General features: G+C 44.0%; 1 protein-coding gene across 2 annotated transcripts in view; it reads right to left on the bottom strand.

Moving 5' to 3' along the window:
• The window catches only part of SH3PXD2B (SH3 and PX domains 2B), a 101,682-nt gene that overhangs the window by 59,517 nt on the left and 22,536 nt on the right, over window positions 1-19,629 (bottom strand). For both annotated transcript variants that reach the window (XM_075274709.1, XM_075274710.1), the window contains exon 2: window positions 6,037-6,117. In XM_075274709.1, coding sequence (XP_075130810.1) covers window positions 6,037-6,117 — 81 coding nt within the window. The remainder of the gene's footprint in view (window positions 1-6,036; window positions 6,118-19,629) is intronic.

The raw sequence follows: 19,629 nt of genomic DNA, 5'->3' as shown, positions 1-19,629 counted from the left end.
GAAAACTGGAATAAAAAATAGAATAAAATATAATAGAATAAAAGCTATCCATATAATTGCCACAAAAGTGTTACTCCTGTACACACACAACTGCAAATTCTTGCAAGCCACCTGAAATGATAGATACTCTTTAGGTCTATACCTAAAGTCCGGTCTGTACAATAGAATGATTTCCCAGACTGAACCTAGTCAGGAAATTGGGACTTTTTACATCATACTCATCTAAGATGATAGAAGTCTCTAAAGAGTCGTGGGGTTCTCCTGGGTTCAGATCAGGTAATCTGTTGTCCACACTGGATTTTCTGGCCCAGGTTCCCTTGATGAAACATTTGCTATTGTTTGGTTTCCACTACACACTATAATTTATTTTATTTCTAATATGTAGATCTAACGTATACACTCGAATATAAGCCGACCCGAATATAAGCCGAGGCCCCTAATTTTACCATAAAAAAACTGGGAAAACTTATTGACTCGAATATAAGCCTGGGGGGGGGGATGCAGCAGCTACTGGAAAATTTCAAAAATTAAAATGGTTGTAGTTTTTGGGTGCAGTAAGTGCTGGGTGCTGGGAAAGGGGAGGGGGTGTTTTGGTTGTCTGTCTGCCCCTTCCCTGAGCTTGAGGACTGTTTTTTCTTCCCCCACTTGGAATTCAGTCTGGCTGAATATAGGGTATCTGAGGTGCTCCTATTAACCCCTTCTCGACGGAACAGGAGCACTGCAGATACCCTATATTCAGTAGACCGGGCACTTTCAGACACAGGGATACCTAATGTGTTTGTGTTTCACAGTCATTTTCTACTTTTGAATGTATTCTAGGGAAATGAGTGATTTAGAACTTTTATTTTTTATTAAATCTTCTTTGTTTTTTGCACTATTTTATGGGAGATTCTATACATTGATATTGTGGCTGGTCATAGACCCCCCCAAAAAAATAAATAAATAAATAAATAAATAAATAAATAAATAAATAAATAAATAAATAAATAAATGTTTGCTGACTTGAGTATAAGCCGAGGGGGGACTTTTTCAGCCCAAAAATTGGGCTGAAAAATTCGGCTTATACTCGAGTATATACGGTGTGCATGGTAACAGACTACAAGCAAACCCCTGCATATTCCGATCTTGGATACTTTATACATAATATGCATTCAGTGCGTTAAGAAAGACTAGGAGACATCAAAAAAAGAATTTGTCTGCAGGATCAGACATTGTTTGCTGTCTGTCACCATGGAGAAGTATAGTTCTACATAGGAGAACAAAGCCATAGGGCCTTTTTTCATTAAAACCCTTGTTGCTTAAATTTCCACTGCAGATGCATTAGGTCAACTCCAAAAATGTGGTTGTGAAGTCTGCAGACAGTAATCTCTATAGCAGGAGCAGAGGTGACATATATAACGTAGTGGGAAGAGAGCCAGTATAACTTGTGATTTCAAGGTTACACACCCCTATGGGTACATTTTTTTTACGTTACTGCTTTGCATCTAATATGGCAACAAAAAAAAAAAAAAAATCCCTAACCCAATTTCATCCATAATTCTTATCCATTTTTGCCACAGTCTACACTTTTCTGCTTAGAGAGCAGTTTGTCAGAGATGAATTCTGATGGCTTGTTCTAATGACCTTATTTCAGTTCATATAAGGGATCAACATTTATTTGGGTTTGCTCAAGACAGTGGTTTTCTCAGAAGGAGGTCTTCCAAGAACAGATTTCACAATGAATGTATACCATGAGCTTGGATGGGAAAGATGAGTGTTCAGATGACAATGTTGAAAACACATGCTACAGAATGTACAGAATGACCACAATCAATGAGAACCATATGTAAGTAAAGGATTCTTTAAAACGAGGATATTTTTGACATGCTGTAATGTACAGGACACACCTATAGAGCATAAATACAGTTGTTTTGCATGGCGAAAAAAGCAGCATGTAGCTCCTACACACTTGATAATACATTAAAGTTGACCATAGACATAAGACTAAAGTTGATAAAAACACTAAATTTCAACCATAACAAGCATACATATAAATGGTATTTATACTAGACATGACTCAGTGTTTTCAACTGGCATTATCTCTGAAAATTATACAGATAGATCATGGAGTCATATGAAAGACTACAGTACAATCTCCTTCTTCATATGACAAAAAAAAAAAATCACTGTTCTACATTGTATGATATCTGAGATATAACTTTAATTTGACCTCCTCCTCCTAGCCTGAGATTCCCTACATTTCTGAGGGCTAGTACACACGTAGTTATTTGGTCCGGATTTTGATGCGGAATCCGTGTTAAATCCGGGTCAAAAGACCGCTTCCCATTGAATTCAACAGGAGCTGGTCATTTCCTGCCCTACCCTGACGCAGATTCCGTGGCAGAAACCGCTGTGGCATCCGCGTTAAGACAATCCCTCCAGTGTCTTTCTTCTTTTATCTCTTGCACTCCTCCCTCTCCATAGACTTTGTTAAAGAAGCGTCATCTGAGTCATGTAGCCTATAGTCTACCTTGAGATGGATATAGCACTGCTTTTCAGTTTGAAAAGCAGTTTAGTAGATGGAGTGCAAGAAAACAGCCTGAGATCCTAAGATCACATCAAAGCCGGAGTCTCCACCACAGAAATGCACAAAGAACTTTTCTCTCCATCGATTTCTGCATAAAAACGTCAGACACCTGACTATAGACTATAATGGGGTCCGCTGGTCTCCGCCATTTGGGTCCCCTGGCAGGCCTGAGTGACAGAGACCCGTGCGCAGAAAGAGGGGACTTTGATAAGATATATTACAAAGTTTCTTATAATTACCTATACTATTAATTTAGGCAAAGTACGGTGTAACAACAGTGGCTATTAAAATTCTTTCTAGCACACTAATAACATTAGCCATTTATTCACTTTTCTACAAAACAAGCTTTTGTTATTAAGTCTAATGTCTGGAGATTCATGTTAAAAGTCACAGTAAAGAATTCCCAGTTCAGGAAATTGCTTATCAGAAAAACTCGTAAAGTTGCCAAAACAATGGGGAGCTAATAGAGCGGGTCAATATCTGCGGTGAAAGTAATGTAAAAACGTAATAGAGAAAGGAAGTAAGCCCTGAGACTCCCTGACCTGTAACAAGTCTCTTTCCTCTACGGTTTAATCCCTTAGCGGCAAACAGTCTGTAATGAGCAGACAATTACTGAGGATATAATTACCAGCCGTAGCCCGGTGGAGCGGAGATGGCCTGCCAGGTACCATCACCAGTTAGGCATATAAATAGCCAGCATGTCATTTGTCTGCAGTACATCTATTTTCATGCAGCTATTTCTGGAGTAAATATACCTCTGCTGTAACTGCTATATCAGAATTATGCAAGATGCGTTATTGTCCTATTGGGTTAATATGCTCATGTCGGAGTCAGGATATTCCTACTCTCACACATGTTATCACCAACAACAACAAAAAAGCTTTTCATAGTAACAGAGTCCAAGTTTATCAACACTGGAAAAATACTCAACCTAATAAACGTTCTATTTTGATAACACTAATGATTCAGGCGCATTTAAGCACATTTGGTAAAGAAAACAATGTTTAAGAATAAATCTAATACATGTACCAAAAGAAAGATTACACTTTCTTCTTATACTAGCAAAACGATATCTGGGGCATTTAATAGAATGGCGACAGGCTGAGCACTACTATGTTAAAGCAAACCGCTTAGCCTAGGTTCACCCCTGCGCTGGGCTCTCTGTCCTTCCAGACCCCTGGCGGACCTAGACAATGGAGAGGTGGACCACTAAAAGAGCAGTTACCTGTAGATGATAATGGGGTCCGCCGGGTGGCCGTTCAGTTTCTGCCGTTTTTATACTAAAACGATGCCCAGGAGAAAAATCCTCCGCCCAGGACTTTCCACCAATTTTCTGCAACAGACTTTTGCACAGAAGTGAACCTAGCCTTGGTCAGGAATTTGGTCAGGAAACTGACTCAAATTTCTCCTCCTAAAAACGCCTTGGACTTTTAGTAACTTAGAAGGAGATATAATAGAGGGAAAGAAGCTGAGCAATGTAAAATATATTTATAAGATTTGGAGCATTATTTGTGATTAGGGGCCATTCACACGGCAGAGTGACTCGCACTGAGTTTTGCAGTAAGATCAAGCATGCTTAATTTTTCAGCACTTTGCATCTGTTTCTGCCCCCCATTTAATACAATGAGAGGCAGATTTAGGATGGAATTTGGCACTGATTTTGGGGTGCAATCTACCCCTTTTGTATACACACATTGGTACAGGGAAAGTCATCAGCTGATGCTAGGTTCACACTAGCGCCCGGAGTCCGTTCTGAGCTTTCCATCTTCTGCATGCAGAAGACGGAAAGCTGTCAGACCAGGTCTGGCCGTGTGCGCCGGTGAGCGTTTTATGCTCTCCGCCGCAAAACCGTTTTTTTTTTTAAACCGGACACAGAGTACTGCATGTCCAACTCTGTGTCCGATTTAAAAAAAAAAACGGTTTTGTGGCGGAAAGCATAAAACGCTCACCGGCGCTCACGGCCGGACATCTTTCAAACCCATTCAAATGAATGGGTATGAAAGAGTTCTGCAGGTTTCCGTCTCCTGCTCAGTTTTATGCAGGAAACGGAAACCTGCAGAACGGAGACCAGGCACAGATGTGAATGAGCCCTGACTTTGCAAAGAGTATTGCTCAAACAGCAAATAAGGGAAAGATGGGGCAACATGGTGGCTCATTGGTTTAGCCTGGATTCGAATCCTGTCAGGAACAACATCTGCAAGGAGTTTGTATGTTCTCCCCGTGTTTGCGTGGATTTCCTCCCTTTCTACAAAAGACATACTGGTAGGATAAAAAAAAAAATGTACATTGTGATCCCTTTATGGGGCTCACAATCTAAACAATAAAAAAATAAGGAAAAGATGAAAAGTGGTATCACTGAGATATCAGACTACACAGTCTGTAATCACGGAGATAGATAAGACAGCTGATATTTTTAAAGAACCACACAAGAAAACAATGAATATAATGGGGTGGATTTATGAAAATGGTCTAAAGGAGAAACGGTCTTTGTTGTCCATAACAACCGAACTACAACTTTCATTTTTCAAGAGCCATATAAGAAATGAAAACTGTATTGTGTCTGGCTGTTATGAGTGACAAAGACAGATTTTCCATTCTCAGAAATCTCCCACAGTGTGTTATGCCAAATGCAGGTCTTAGGAGGACATAACATCACTTCTATGCATTCAGGTACCTCACTAGGCGTAACAGGTTGTTTCCCCTTTTACGGTTTATAGTCTCTGGCTTATATGTGTTGCCACAGTTACAGACTACAATCAATCACGAAGTGTAGTCTGATTCTGCAGTCATAATATGGTGTACAAATGAAGAAACATACAAACTAAGAGAAAACACTAATGACAAGTAACATACTTGCCTACTATCCCGAACAGTCTTAAAATTTCTTAAAATAGGGGTGATCATCCGGACTCGAAGAGAAACTCCTATGCAGACTGCCGACAGTAACCTATTAAGGAGGTTTCTGCCTATGTAATGACATTTCTGCCGCTGTTGTGGAAGCAGAAGGTCAGCTAGTGAATACAGTATAACAAAATCTGTATTCTGGATACTGCACTTGGCAACAAAAAGCAATGATTGTGACTATAATAAAACACCTGGTTGTTGTCTGTATATATTTCAACCGATGAAGGTGTACATGCGACAGCAAGTCTGGAAAGTCCAAAGTGATGGAACATTTATGTCACAATCGCTCAGAATACAGGATGTTGTGGGGTCAGACCACAAATCCAAAGAACGTATTTAGAAGTGGTTTAAGGCCAAAAATGCAGAAGTTAAGTCTCCAACTTTAGCGCTGTTCAGTACGTAAAGCTAAATGCAGATGAAACTGCTGGTATTATTTAGTCAATTTTCTTAAAACTTGATTTCCAGTGCATAGCCAATGCCTCAAAGGACACAGAGCCTATTCCAAGTCTTTCAAGATTGTTAAACATATGCATCTGTATTAACCAAGTATTATTTCTCATTCTCACCTGTAGGTCAAAAAACTTGCTGTATCTTCGATAAATGACCTCTGTGGTGCCATTTGACCAGGTAACATTAATAATATATACCTGAAAAGAAAAAGAAAGAGCAGTCAGTGATCTATTGTCCTTGATAGGTACACGGTTACTCAAGTTTCTTGCATCCAGTTACATTTGTGACATATAGTCAACAGATATTTCTTCAAAAATAAAGCCTGTCGTTGGTTTAAAGAGAACCTTCCAGCACCGTCACCAATTCTTGTTCTTACAATCTGTTAATAGGCACCGCTCTACTGATTCCAGAACAGTTGGAATTTTCTCTCATCTCCACCGCTGTCAACCAAAAAGCGCAGGTAGTTTTCATGCCTGATGTGCTATTCAAGATCTGTAATATCGTAAGGGCAGAGTCAGGCAGGGGGCGTGATTCAGAGCTCCAATCACAGGCAGGCAGTGTCAGAGCTCAGAATCACACCCCTTGTCTGCTCCTGCCTGACCCCGCCCTCCTGACAGTACAGAGTCTAAATAGTATATCAGGCACCAAAACTATCTGCATTGATTGCTCAGGGGGGCTAGAGAAAAAAATGCCAGAATTAATAGAACAGTGACTATTAACCGATACTAAGAACTGGAGTTGGTGGAGGTGGTGAAAGTTCTCCTTTAAATGTTGCCTCCACTGTCATTTTAGGGCATAGTCACATAAGGCTGTATTCACACAGAGTAACGCCAGGCGTTTTTTGTGTGTTTTTTGCACATAGCGCCGCGTTTACGCCGCGTAGCGCCGCGTTAACGCCGCGCTATTTAGCGGTGGCGTTGCCCAGCGTTAACGCGGCGTATACGCGGCGTTAACGCGGCGCTATGTGCAAAAAACACACAAAAAACGCCTGGCGTTACTCTGTGTGAATACAGCCTAAGGCTGCATTCAGAAAGCTCAGGACTGTCTGACAGCGTTTAATTTCATTGTTGGAAAAAAATACAGTATATGGCACCGGAATTGTATTATAGCCCCCTGAAAGTAGCCTCATAGCTTCCGAAAAATGAGATTCCCCTTAACACAAAGATATGCATTGTGTAGTTATATGTTCAAGATTTCTTGGAGTGGTTATATGTAGGAGAGGACTTGAAAAGTATAATTGATAAACTTCTATGTCTAGCTTACGTGAAAAGCCACAAGACCTCAATTCAACAATGATACAGTATAATAAAGCTGGAGCAAGGGACAAAAGATTTAAAGAGAACCTTGTAAAACCACCAACTGAAGTTCTTAGCATCTGTTAATAGGTCCTGCTCCAGTGATTCCGACACAGTTGGAACTTTTTTCTCTAGTCCCCCACCGTTCCTGAGAAGTTAGTGCTTGTAATTTTATTGTTAGACTCTCTACTGTGAAGTGGGCAGTGCCGAGGGGGGTGATTCAGAGCTCCAATCAGAAGCGACCAGTGTTAGAGCTCAGAATCACACCCCTTACCTACTCCTGCCTGACTCTACCCATATGACAGTACAGAGCCTAAATAGAGTATCAGACACCAAACTAACAGCACTGATCGATCAGGAACAGTGGAGGTTAGATGAAGGCACCTATTAAATGAACCAAAGAGCTGGACTTAGCAGAGGTGGTGTAACATCGTGTATATCAAACAATTATCCTGAAGGGAATATATAACTCATATTTTCTCTTCAGGATCGGGGGCAGCCATCTTTCGCGAGCTCCTGCACTGATCAGTTAACAGCTCTCAGAGATGCGGTTTACAGAAGCCACATGTAACATAGGATCCTGTAGACTAGAAATAAACATTACTTTTCATGGCAGAGTGTTGGGGGTATCCCCTGAGACCAGTGCAGAGGTCACTATGGAGGAAGGGGGAATCTGTGTTTATAACCAATTGGCAGTGGTGGATCTTGTGTTATCTGCCTTCAGTTTTATGGTAAAATGTTATAATCATTATAAAGTTGTATGATCCTGCCTGTAATGATGAGATGACTCCTGAAAAGTGATCTCAGCATAGGGAGTATCTGTCTATTATGAGGCTTGGTAGCTCCAGTTTTCTGTTTTTTGTTTTTTTTTAATATAGGTAGGGGATGTGTGTAAAAACGTAATTAAATAAGAGGATGAGCTAAATCCCTGGCATATCTGCACCTATCTACTAGAATATATCTTGATGATCTGGTTATGAACTAGCAATCAGTATGTGAAGGCCACAACAGCAGTCACAATCGCAAATGCTTCCTCAATATCCACACTACCCCTCCTCTATTAGAAAGATATTTTACCTAATGAAGCAGCAGCAGAATGGAGACGGTTTGGCAGGAAAACAAGCCTTGGGCAGACATACATATGAGGGCAGCCACAACGTCTCTATATTTCACATCTACTCTCAGTGACTATATTTATTTATTTTAAATATGATTTTTATTGAAAAGAAGAAAGTTTTTACAATATAATAAAAAGGTAACTACAAACATAAGAAGAATCGGCATAAGTCCAAGTATTAGAATAGGAATCTAAGCTGGAACTTCGGGTTGCAACCCATAAACATGGATGACACAAACATGACCAAACATATAAAGACCGAAAGACCAGATATACAAAACGCTACAAGGACACCAATCCTACGAAAAGACAAGAAAGGGTTGAAAGGGGGAACACAACCAAAAGGGAACAGGAAAGGAACAGGAAAAAGAGAAATAGGGGAGACGAAATAGAAACAGAAAAGGACAAGCAAACCAAACAATAACATGAACAAAATAACCACATACCTGAATACAATATCAGAGAAACACAAAATACATCCACAAAATTGAATAAAGTAAAATAAAATAAAATAAAGCCACCTGGGATAACAACATAAAGGGCAAGTAGTAATCAGGGGGTCCCCATGGGGGCGGTCTGGGGCCGAGGAGAAAGAACACCCTTAGTAGACTCCACATACGAGATCCAGAGAGACCACTGGGATCGAAACTTGGCGTAGGTATGGTTTTTGTTAGACAACAAACGTTCCAAGGTACATGCCAAGTTCACATGGTGAAATAGTTCAGCTAAGGTCAAACAAAGAGCGGACTTCCACTGACGAGCGATCATGGCTCGAGCTGCGAGCACGATCTGACCCAGCACGACCTGCATATCTGAGGGGAAACTACCAATATCTAAGAAACAAAGGGCGAGGCCAGGGGAAGGACTGATATCCAAACCAGCTATGGCGGACATGAAATGAAATACCGTTATCCAGAAGGTTTGTACCGGTGGGCAGTCCCACCACAAGTGCAAGAACGAACCTACTTGGCCACAACCTCTCCAGCAGAGTCTGGAACAAGAAGGATCAATATGCGACATTTGGATCGGAGTCCTATACCACCTCAGCATAATTTTCAAAGCCGTTTCCCAATGTGCTGCCCCCTTAGATACACGTTTGACAAACCCAGCTGCCGTATACCAGTCCGACAGAGGGATGGTTCTGGCAAGATCCGTCTCCCAACGAAGCAGGTGAAGAGGCTTGACCCGCTCCGGAGGGACAGAGAAAAAGCTATAAAACACAGATAACCCACCTCTAACAGGCGAGGACCTATTCCACAGTTTTAAGGCTAGCCTGGGAAAGGTCAATCTAGAGGGTTCGTAGGATTGAAAAAAATGACGCAACTGCAGATATTTAAAGAAATCCGTTTTAGGGAGCTGGAACTCGTCCTGTAACATGGAAAACGATTTAAGCCCGTCATCCGTATACAGATGAGCAACTTTATAGAGACCCCTAGAGACCCATCCACGGAGTCGCAGCTGGGGGAGAAAAGAGGTTAAATATAGAATGGGTAATTTGGATAAAGGGACCAGGTCCTCTCTGGAGGTATATGACAGAAAATAACGCCAAGCAGACACCGTGGCCCTAATACTCAGTAAGGGAGGGGAAGTGATGGGCGGACTTGAATCCTTAGGACGTAAAACACTCATAAGCGGGGCATCCAGAAGGCATTCCTCAATTTCGGCCCAGCGCCATTTAAAAGTCTCGTCCCACCCGACCTTAAGTTGATCTAGGACAGACGCCATATAATATTTTTTAACATCTGGGACACCCGCACCCCCATGGGACCAAGGGCGCGTCATCACCTTGAATCGGACCCTGGATCTCTTACCCTCCCAAATGTAGTTGGAAAGAATAGACTGAAGCTTGGTAAAATATGAGTCAGGGAGGGGGATAGCCACTGTACGAAACATATACAGGATTAAGGGTAACACCATCATTTTGACAATGGCAATTCTGCTAGCCCAAGACAACATCGGTTGTGAAAAGGAGGCAAGAAGAGAAGTAACTTTGGTCAAAAGGGGAATGTAATTAGCAGAGAACAGATCCGAAGTAGGGGCCGTCAGGGAGATGCCAAGATAAGTTACACGGGAGTCATTCCATTGATAGGGGAATTGAGAACTGAGATCCCGTCTCAACGAGGGGGAGATGATAACAGGCAGTATCTGTGATTTAGAGGAATTTACCTTATAATAAGAGACTTTACCAAATCCCTCTAGGACCTCCGTAGCAGCACTCAAGGAGGAACCAGGAGAAGTCAGGGCCAGTATAACATCATCAGCATATAGGCCGATTTTATGCTGCTGGCGACCCACAGTAATACCCTCAATACTTCCTGCCGACCGAATGGACTCCGCCAGAGGCTCCATTACAAGCGCAAAGATAATAGGGGAAAGAGGGCAACCCTGGCGAGTACCATTCGAGATCCGAAAGGGCTCAGACAGGAAGCCCGATGAAAGCACACGAGCCGACGGGTGGGAGTACAGAGCCAAAATAGCAGATTTAAAGACCGACCCCATACCAAACTTATCCAAAAGGCTGTCTAAGTAACCCCAGTGGACCCTATCAAAAGCCTTCTCAGCATCCAAAGCCAAAAGCAAAGAAGGCGTACCATCTCTTTCGGCTTTCTGAACAAGGTCTATGAACCTCCGCGTGCCGTCTGGCGCCTGCCTACCAAATACAAAACCTACCTGGTCAGGACTAACCAGCCGGGGGAGTAGGAGGAGTAACCGCTCAGCAAGGATTTTAGCGTACAGTTTAATATCCGTGTTTAGAAGGGAAATAGGTCTAAAATTAGCCGGGACAGTGGGAGATTTGCCAGGCTTAGGGATGGTCACTATAGTGGCCGACAGCATTTCTTCCGGGAAGCATTGCTCCTCCGCCGCCTTTCTGAACACAGCTAAAAGATAAGGGGACAGAATATCTACGTATTTCTTGTAGTAGATCCCTGAAAAGCCGTCAGGGCCAGGGGATTTCAGCAGTTTCAGTGAGGCTATGGCTTCCGTAACTTCAAATAAAGTGATAGGCGAAGCTAGGGAGGCAGACTGCGCAGGGGAAAGGCGGGGCAGGGCCACAGAATCTAAAAATCTATCAATTTCTTCCTTAGATGGTTGGTATGTCTGGGGATCATCCCTAAGATTGTATAACGACTTATAATATAGGCGAAACTGCTCTGCAATAAGGCGGGGGTCAATCACTTTAATACCTGATTCATCCACGAGATGGGCAATACGGGTTTTGGGGCGCGACTGTTTGATTTTCCTGGCTAAAAAGGCACTAGCCCTACTATTATGCACATAAGCCTGACATTGAAAACGCTTAAAAGCTAAGTCCTGTTGACAAGCCAGAAGGCCCTGCAATCTAAGTTGACATTGCCTAATCTCCGCAGAGACAGTGGGAGTAGGGTTAAGCTTATTGATTGCGGAGAGGGAGGATAGGGAGCGAAGTGCAGCATCTATATCTTTAGATCGTTCCTTTTTGGCCCTCGCGCACGCCTGAATAAGCATCCCTCGCATATATGCCTTATGAGCATTCCAGAGCACATGAGGGTCTGATACGGAGGGGGAGTTGAGGGAAAAATATTCCCTCAGGGCCTCACGGAGGTGCTCATCATAAGAGGGGTGATCTAGGATATACTCATTCAAGCGCCACTGGGTAGGCATAGCAGTGGAGAACTTCTCATGTAGAGAGAGGGACACTGGAGCATGATCATTCCAGGTGATCAGCCCGATATCCGTAGATTCTGTCTGCATCAGCCCAATTTTATCAGTGAGAAAAAAGTCAATACGGGAGTAAGAGGAGGACGAAGAGAAGAAATAACTATAATCTCGTTCCCTGCCATGTTGACAACGCCAGACATCATAAAGGCCCTGATCAATCAAAGAGGAAGACAATATAGGGGAGCGCCTCTTGGGGTTGGAGGAGTCTAGAGAATTATCAACTAAGCAATTAAAATCCCCACCGATGATCAACATACCAGTAGCAAAAGTTCGAATCTTGGAGAGGACAGATTTCCAATACTACGCCTGTGAACGGTTCGGGAAATAAACAGTCACTAAAGTATACTTAACATTGTTAATAAGGCAATTAAGCCCCAAAAACCGGCCTCCGGGATCAACCAAAGTGGATTCAAGGGAAAAAGCTACTGAATCCCGCACAGCAATAAGAACCCCCTTACGCTTAGCATTGCAAGAGGCCTGATATATATGAGGGAAAGAGGGATTAGAAAACTTAGGACTTTTGCCAACACAAAAATGAGTCTCCTGGAGAAAGAGCACATCACAGCGAAGGCGACGGGCCTCTCTCCAGACAGAACTCCGTTTACAGGGGCTATTCAAACCCCTAACATTAAGTGAAGAGATACGGAGTACCATAGTGACAGACTAAAGAAAAATGGCGGAAGACCCAGGTGGCTACACAGAAAAAGAAGGATGCATAAAATATGTGTAAACAGGCATAATAAGCATACGACATTCCAGGTATGAAACAAGAACAAATAATGCAAACAAAATAGCATAGTGTCAAAAAACACCGAATAACCATAAGTAATCAGCTGGGGGGGGGAGAAAAAAACAGGTCAGTAACACTCAGCGGGAGTGAGTATTAGAAAGGCACACAGGTCACCTAAAACAAAGGATAAAGTCAGTACATTAGGCAAGGCGAGTCAGTCCGCCGAGGCGGCTAACAGATTCACTTACGACCGCCCACCACAGTCCATTCCTTAGGAAGATGAGAAGGCCGCACTGAGGATTCGGGCGCAGATGAATGAGAGTCAGCAGGGGCAAGCTTCCATTTACGGAGGAGGGACATGCCCGCCTCCACATCAGGGACGGAATGGAAAACCCCATTGCGGGGAATCAGTAGCTTGGTAGGGAAGCCCCAACGATACCGTATGCCCCGGTCTCAGAGAATCTTGGTGATGGGAGCCAGTTCACGTCTAGCCTGCATAGTAGCTGCGGTTAAATCAGGGAACAGGGAAATAGATGCAAACGGAGCTGGTAAGGTACCACATTTCCTGGCTTCTGCAAGAATCGAGTCCTTAATTTGATAGAAATGAACCCTCGTTAACACATCTCTCAGGACATCCGCAGGAGCAGAGTTCGCTTTAGGAATACGAGGAGTCCGATCCAGTGTGAGCTCCAGCTCAGTAAGATGCGGGAGAATTTTCTTAAAGAGACGTTGAACATAGGCCATCAAATCCTCCGATGCCACATCTTCGGGGACACCACGGATCTTAATATTATTGCGTCTAGACCGGTCCTCAGCGTCAGCAGTTTTAATTTTGAGCCATCTGACCTCCGCTTCCAGAGTATTGTGAGCGTCAACTAAGTCATTATGAGCAGACGAGAATTCCTCCATTTTATTCTCAAGATGGTCAGTCCGCTCTCCCAGAGCATCGATATCCTGCCGCAGTTTGCCTACCGCAGAGGAGACAGTCTTGTTAATCCCCGCCTGCAGAAGAACCAGCATCCCCTTCAAGGTATCACATGTTACAGGGTCTGAGGAGGCTGGGAAATCAGAGATGTCCGGATGAACCAAAGCAGAAGTAGCAACGGAGGCAGATAGGACATCAGCGACCCGCTTACTCACTGGCTCCTTGCCAGATGGAGAACCCTGAGGAGACACAACAAAACTTCTCTTACCACCATCAGCCAGCAGGGGAAGACGATCAGCTGAGAGAGAGCCCTCTTCAGGCAGTGAGTCCACCAGATCAGACCGTGAAGGCGACTTCGCCGGAGAGCGGGAACCTGATGGTGAAGAAGGTAGCGAGTGCGACATGGTGCTCGAGAAGAAGTCAGAGAGCTTCCTAGGGGTTTTGGAGGAGGACGGTTTCCTCCGAGGCATGGTAGAAATAACAGGAATGACCAGGGATGTAACCGAAGCCGATAAGGCAGGAGGGCAAGTCCATGCGACAGGGACAAAGTTCGTGGAGCAGTGCAGGAGGTCAGACAGCAGCAAATTCCAACAGGGCGGTAGTGGCCATATAACAGGAAGCCTAACAATCAGCTGAGAGCCGCCAGAGGTGACACTGTTAACGATTTAATCCAACATGGTGAGATAAGTGGCCGTCAGTGGGGACACACAGGCAAATGGAAGTCCACGAGAGCCCAGTGTGAGGAGCCCCCCCTGATGGTGGAGTAGGGGCTCTGCACTCACAAAGGACTCAACCAAAATAGACAGTGAGCAGGCCAAGTAATATGTAAAGTCCAGTCCAGGTGGCAGGTGAGGAGCCCCCCCTGATGGTGGTGTAGGGGCTTAGCACTCACGGAAAGTAATATCACTCAGGCAATGGAGCAGGGGTCAATGTCCAGAAAAATCCGGGGGGAAGGAGAGGAGCCCCCCTGATGGTAGTGTAGGGGCTCAACACTCTCCCAACCCCCCGAAGCCGCAGAGCACTAGCACTTCACAAAATGGCCGCCACCACTGTCAGTCTCAATGTAGCAATATACAGGCCACACAGCAGGTTTCACAGGCTAGGAGCAGACACCGGAGGTAGCACACAGGGGGCCAGGAGGAGCACCGCTCACCTTCACACAGCAGCCTGTACCAAAGCGCAGGGAAGGAGGACTGGAGCCGGCCGTCACGATCCCAGGACAGGAGAAGCACCGCAGGGTCCACTTAAAATGGCCGCCGTCCACAGCCGGCTGTAGGCCGCAGGTTACACATCGGCGTCCACAAGCGCAGGAGGACCGGAGAAGCACAGCTAACCAGTGCCCCACAGCTGGACGGGCTCCGCTCACCACCAGGGAGGATCCGGAGGAGGCAGGACGGGACCCGACCGCCGCACAGCACGCGGATGAGGAAGGCCCGGTCACCAAGATGGCAGCGCACTTCGGAGCGGTGAGTAGGCCGCAGGCCGCAAGGAGTCCTCCGGAGGTCTCAGGGAGGAAAAATGGTCCAGCAAAGCAGTCCCCAGGGGTCCGGGGGAAACCACACAGTGCCACTGACCCAAGGCAGGGAAGATAAGAAGGGATGCCAGGGAGATTCGGACAGGATCACCGGGAGCTCCAGCGAACACGTCCGCACTCCCAGCCGGCTAGCCACGCCTCCCCCCCCCCCCCAGTGACTATATTTAACCAGCTTGTGTCTTAGACACAAAAGTCTAAAGGTCCCGATTCATATAAACAAGCTAGAATTGCTCTTTATCACCATTTCAGAACATTTCTATGAAGAGTGAAACAGACTATGCAGACTGTAACACATGCACTCTAACTACACATATGTCCCATACATCCTAATGCCAAACTGAGGTTCTTTTGGTTACTTTAAATGTATTGTCAGACATCTGAACATTTCTGATATAGATAAACCTATCTACAGGGTAATCAAATCAGTCAGTGCTCGACACCCAAGCTGATCAGCTGATGTGGACCCCAGACGCCGTATATTAAAGGGGTTGTCCCATCTCATGGATCCTATCTATACTGCTAGCTTACGTGGATTCAAGACTCTGTTATCTGAGATTATTCACTTAATTGTTTACACTGTGTTTCCATAACCACGGACCTGGGGATGATCTTATCTCTCTGCCCAGGACAAGTGACGTAGTTTACTGCTCTCAGGAGGGAGGGGGAGCTGAGTGCTGGGAGCCAGCTTGTATTTCTGAGCTGTTCATCTCTCCACCCAGGACAAGTGACGTAGCTCCCTGCTCTCGGAGAGGGGAGGGGGAGCTGAGTGCTCGGGACTCGGGAGAAATCTTGTATTTCTGAGCGGTTTATCTTCAGCTCTTCCAGTTACCAGGATGGTTAATTGATTTTGCTGATAAGGGCTGAGGCAGGGAGTCTGTTACCTCTGTAAGTAACACAGACCTAAAACTGAGTTTATTGCAAGCTAACTCGTGGTCCTGTAGCATGTAAAGTTGGGATTCTCATTACCTATCAAATCTATCTATCAAAAAGCTGGCTTTGTCTGTGAGACAGCAAGTGAAAACCTGCCCACCAATATACCGAGAAAACCAGGAAGTGAGCAGAGCACACAGCCTGCAAGTTGATGAACAGGTGAGTTGGGAAAACCCCTTTAAGTATATAGCTGGAAGCAGCCCTGCTTCTATTCAAGTTAGGGTGCATTCACACTTAAGGATACGCTGACTGATTCTGAACGTTAAAACACGTTCAGAATCAGCGCGTATAAAGCAGATCCCATTTATTTCAATGGGAGCCGGCATACGAGCGCTCCCCATTGAAATGAATGGGCTGCTTTTTTCTCTATGAGCGTTCCCATTGAAGTGAATGGGAAGCACTCGTGTGTACGCCTCGGAATGAGCTGTGCGCTTACGCCGTGTGAAGGGGCCCGACGCTCGGCTCATTCCAAGCCGTACACGCGAGCGCTTCCCATTCACTTCAATGGGAGCGCTCATAGAGAAAAAAACAGCCCATTCATTTCAATGGGGAGCGCTCGTATGCCGGCTCCCATTGAAATGAATGGGATCTGCTTTATACGAGCTGATTCTGAACGTGTTTTAACGTTCAGAATCAGTCAGTGTATCCGTAGTGTGAATGCACCCTTACTCTGTACAGACTAGGAGCTCCATACACTGTAATAGAGGCCCCGCTCCCATTCACTTTTTATGTCGCTACTAATAAATTCCACATCATTGCTACTTTCCATCTGAGTGATATGAAGTCCTATCTTCTACCTGTGAACAGGTCATTACTATCAAAAATGTTCAGGTCCTGGCTGTATTTGTATCTTTAATAAATACTATAATCCACTTGAATTGTCTCCTTTCTATGTAATCCTGAAATCCACGAGCCTATAGAAGTCAGTCTGGCTACACTTTGTACAGTGATTGAGCAACAAGGTTCCTGGCATGTAAACATTACCAGTAGTTGTGCTGTCTCAGAACCTCGTAAATCTTATATTGATGCCCTATCCCAAGGACAGGCCATCAATATTATAAAGAGGGTAGCCCCTTTAAATAACATAATCCTGTGCATAATCCTGTGCAAAACACAGCAGTCACACTGTAAGATCAGGAAAGCGATGGGACTACTGCATATTCAACTAGAATGGGTTGACTACTGGTAAACACCAGTCAGACGTTAAGTCGACCATCTAAAGGATTTTATCAAAAATTGTTGCCGTGTCCCCAAAGTCAGGCAAGGAGTCTTCTGAGTCCAAATCAAGCAGCATAAGAAGTGAAGTGTTCCAGATGAGTCCGCCTGGTATTGCCAGATGACATCATGTAATCAGGCAGTTTTGTTCTGCTTCGATCCCAGAGTGAACAGAGGTTTTTTGGCATTATATCACCCCTGGCTGACTTCCTACAGCAAAGTGTGTGGATTTAACCCCTTCAGACTTTGTAACACTAAGGCCACTATATTAATTATGAGCATAACGAGAAACCCAGGTCATTTCCTCGAAAATGCACAACAGGGAAATGCTGTATTACAATGAAAGCTATTTCCTATGTGACACCATAGTGTATATTATCAGAAGCTTAAAGGGAACATGTCACATCATACATGAAAACATATCTGTGTGCATCTTATAGACGTATAGTTGGGTGGTAAGAGTGTCAGTGTATCTTGCCTAGTCCGGATATTGGTTGTACACAATGACTGACAAGTATTTTAAGCAAATATAAGCATAGACTTAAATGAATATAAATACAAGATATACTGAATCTTTTCCTACAAAACAAAATATTGTACGTGCCTTATCAGCCCTTCCTGCTCTACAGATTGGACAACGGTTTCATGTGACACGTATCCTTCAAGGGGGTATTCCCATTTCAGGTTTTTATAGCATAAGATGTGCCATAAAAGTCTGATAGAGGTAAGTTTTGCCTCTGGAATCACACGGAGCTCAATAGTGGGCCCCTTTTAATAGAAGCAACCAAGTGGGTTGTCTTACACCATTTCCATAGCTCCCATAAAGGCAAATAATGGTAATAGGAAAAGCCATGACGTTATCATAACTTCTGTGACTATACACATATAAACAATCTCACACACACACACATATACTGCATGTGTTTGTATCACATGCACATGTTATAGTTTGCACTGTATGTCATCCGATCATTGAAAAGTGCAAAATCCACCACGAACCGTGGTGGAAAATCTGCAGCGTATACACCATGTGTGAACAGGTGAAGGATCAATTTTGAAGAATAGAAATGACAAAATTCACTGTACAAATGATAGCAATGGAAAAAAAAGTGACGTGACAGAAAGTGAATAAAAAGCCATATGTCCAATGGTTTTCACCTGGGTGTGCTTTTCTAGTTAATCTGGAATCCAGATACAAAAGAAGTGCGCTGGGAATAATAGGTTACAGTAAATGGTGGAAGATAATAACTAGCAGCAGACAAGAGGGAGAAAAGAACCAAGATGAACCTTCTCACAGAGGCAACTTGATGCACACCATATAAGCCAAGTCTTGGTCTCTAGTGGCCATACTGCTATATTCCTACAGTATTCCTTCAGCTGCCCTCATTGCCAGAGTAGACCAACCCCCGTCTTATTTTAGGAGAAACATGGTGATTGAGTAAACATATTTTGTTGTGGATCTTACTGTGATACAAATCCAAAGCATTTCTATGAAAGAATGAGCATGCTCTGGATTACTGTAAAGTGAAATTTTGGCCATTTGGGGGGGATTCTCAAAATGCTATTCACGTGTGTTGTACCATCAGATGTCAAAATTAACTCAGACCCCATACAGCAAAAACTAGATCCCTTATAATATAAAACCGCATAATAAGTTAAACTTCAGACCCCACCATTACTTAGATTCCCACACTAGACTCGTATACCATTAAATTTAAAGCAACTCTGCATTAGGCTGGGTCTACACATCGCTCTTTTTTTGCAGAACTACTTGCAGTTTCCAATTGCAGTTATGAGCGGTATAATTTACAATGCCAATGAACCAGAGGTTTTTATTTAGCTGCCAATTGCATACAGCTGTAAAAGGAGGCCATTCTTGATCTCCAATTGCACCAGCATGGCTCCCATCCTATGCTATTTCCCAGCATGCCTGCACCTAGGACACTCTGTGGTGCATGCTCCTTCTCCTGTTTACTGTACACCTATGAAATGAGTGCACCAATGAGTGTGATTCTCTACCGTCAAGTCCCTTGTATGCCTCAGGTACCTGGTAGTGCACCATAGTGCTGTGATGCAACGCCACATGGACCTTCATGCAGATGATTCAGAGAACTTGAAGTTCAATATTTGGTCTTTTCAAAAGAGTTTCTACTCTAAGATGTGGCTTTTGGTTAGAATCAGGGATGATCTGCTTAGGGGTGGTCTTATGGGGATGTTTCAGTGTATGGAACAAAACTGCTGGTCCTCAATAGAGGTATTAAGTA

The sequence above is a fragment of the Leptodactylus fuscus genome, chromosome 5, assembly GCF_031893055.1.
Source record: "Leptodactylus fuscus isolate aLepFus1 chromosome 5, aLepFus1.hap2, whole genome shotgun sequence".
NCBI lineage: Eukaryota > Metazoa > Chordata > Amphibia > Anura > Leptodactylidae > Leptodactylus > Leptodactylus fuscus.
Note: the sequence above shows the minus strand (reverse complement) of the source record. Positions and strands in the feature narration are given on the sequence as shown.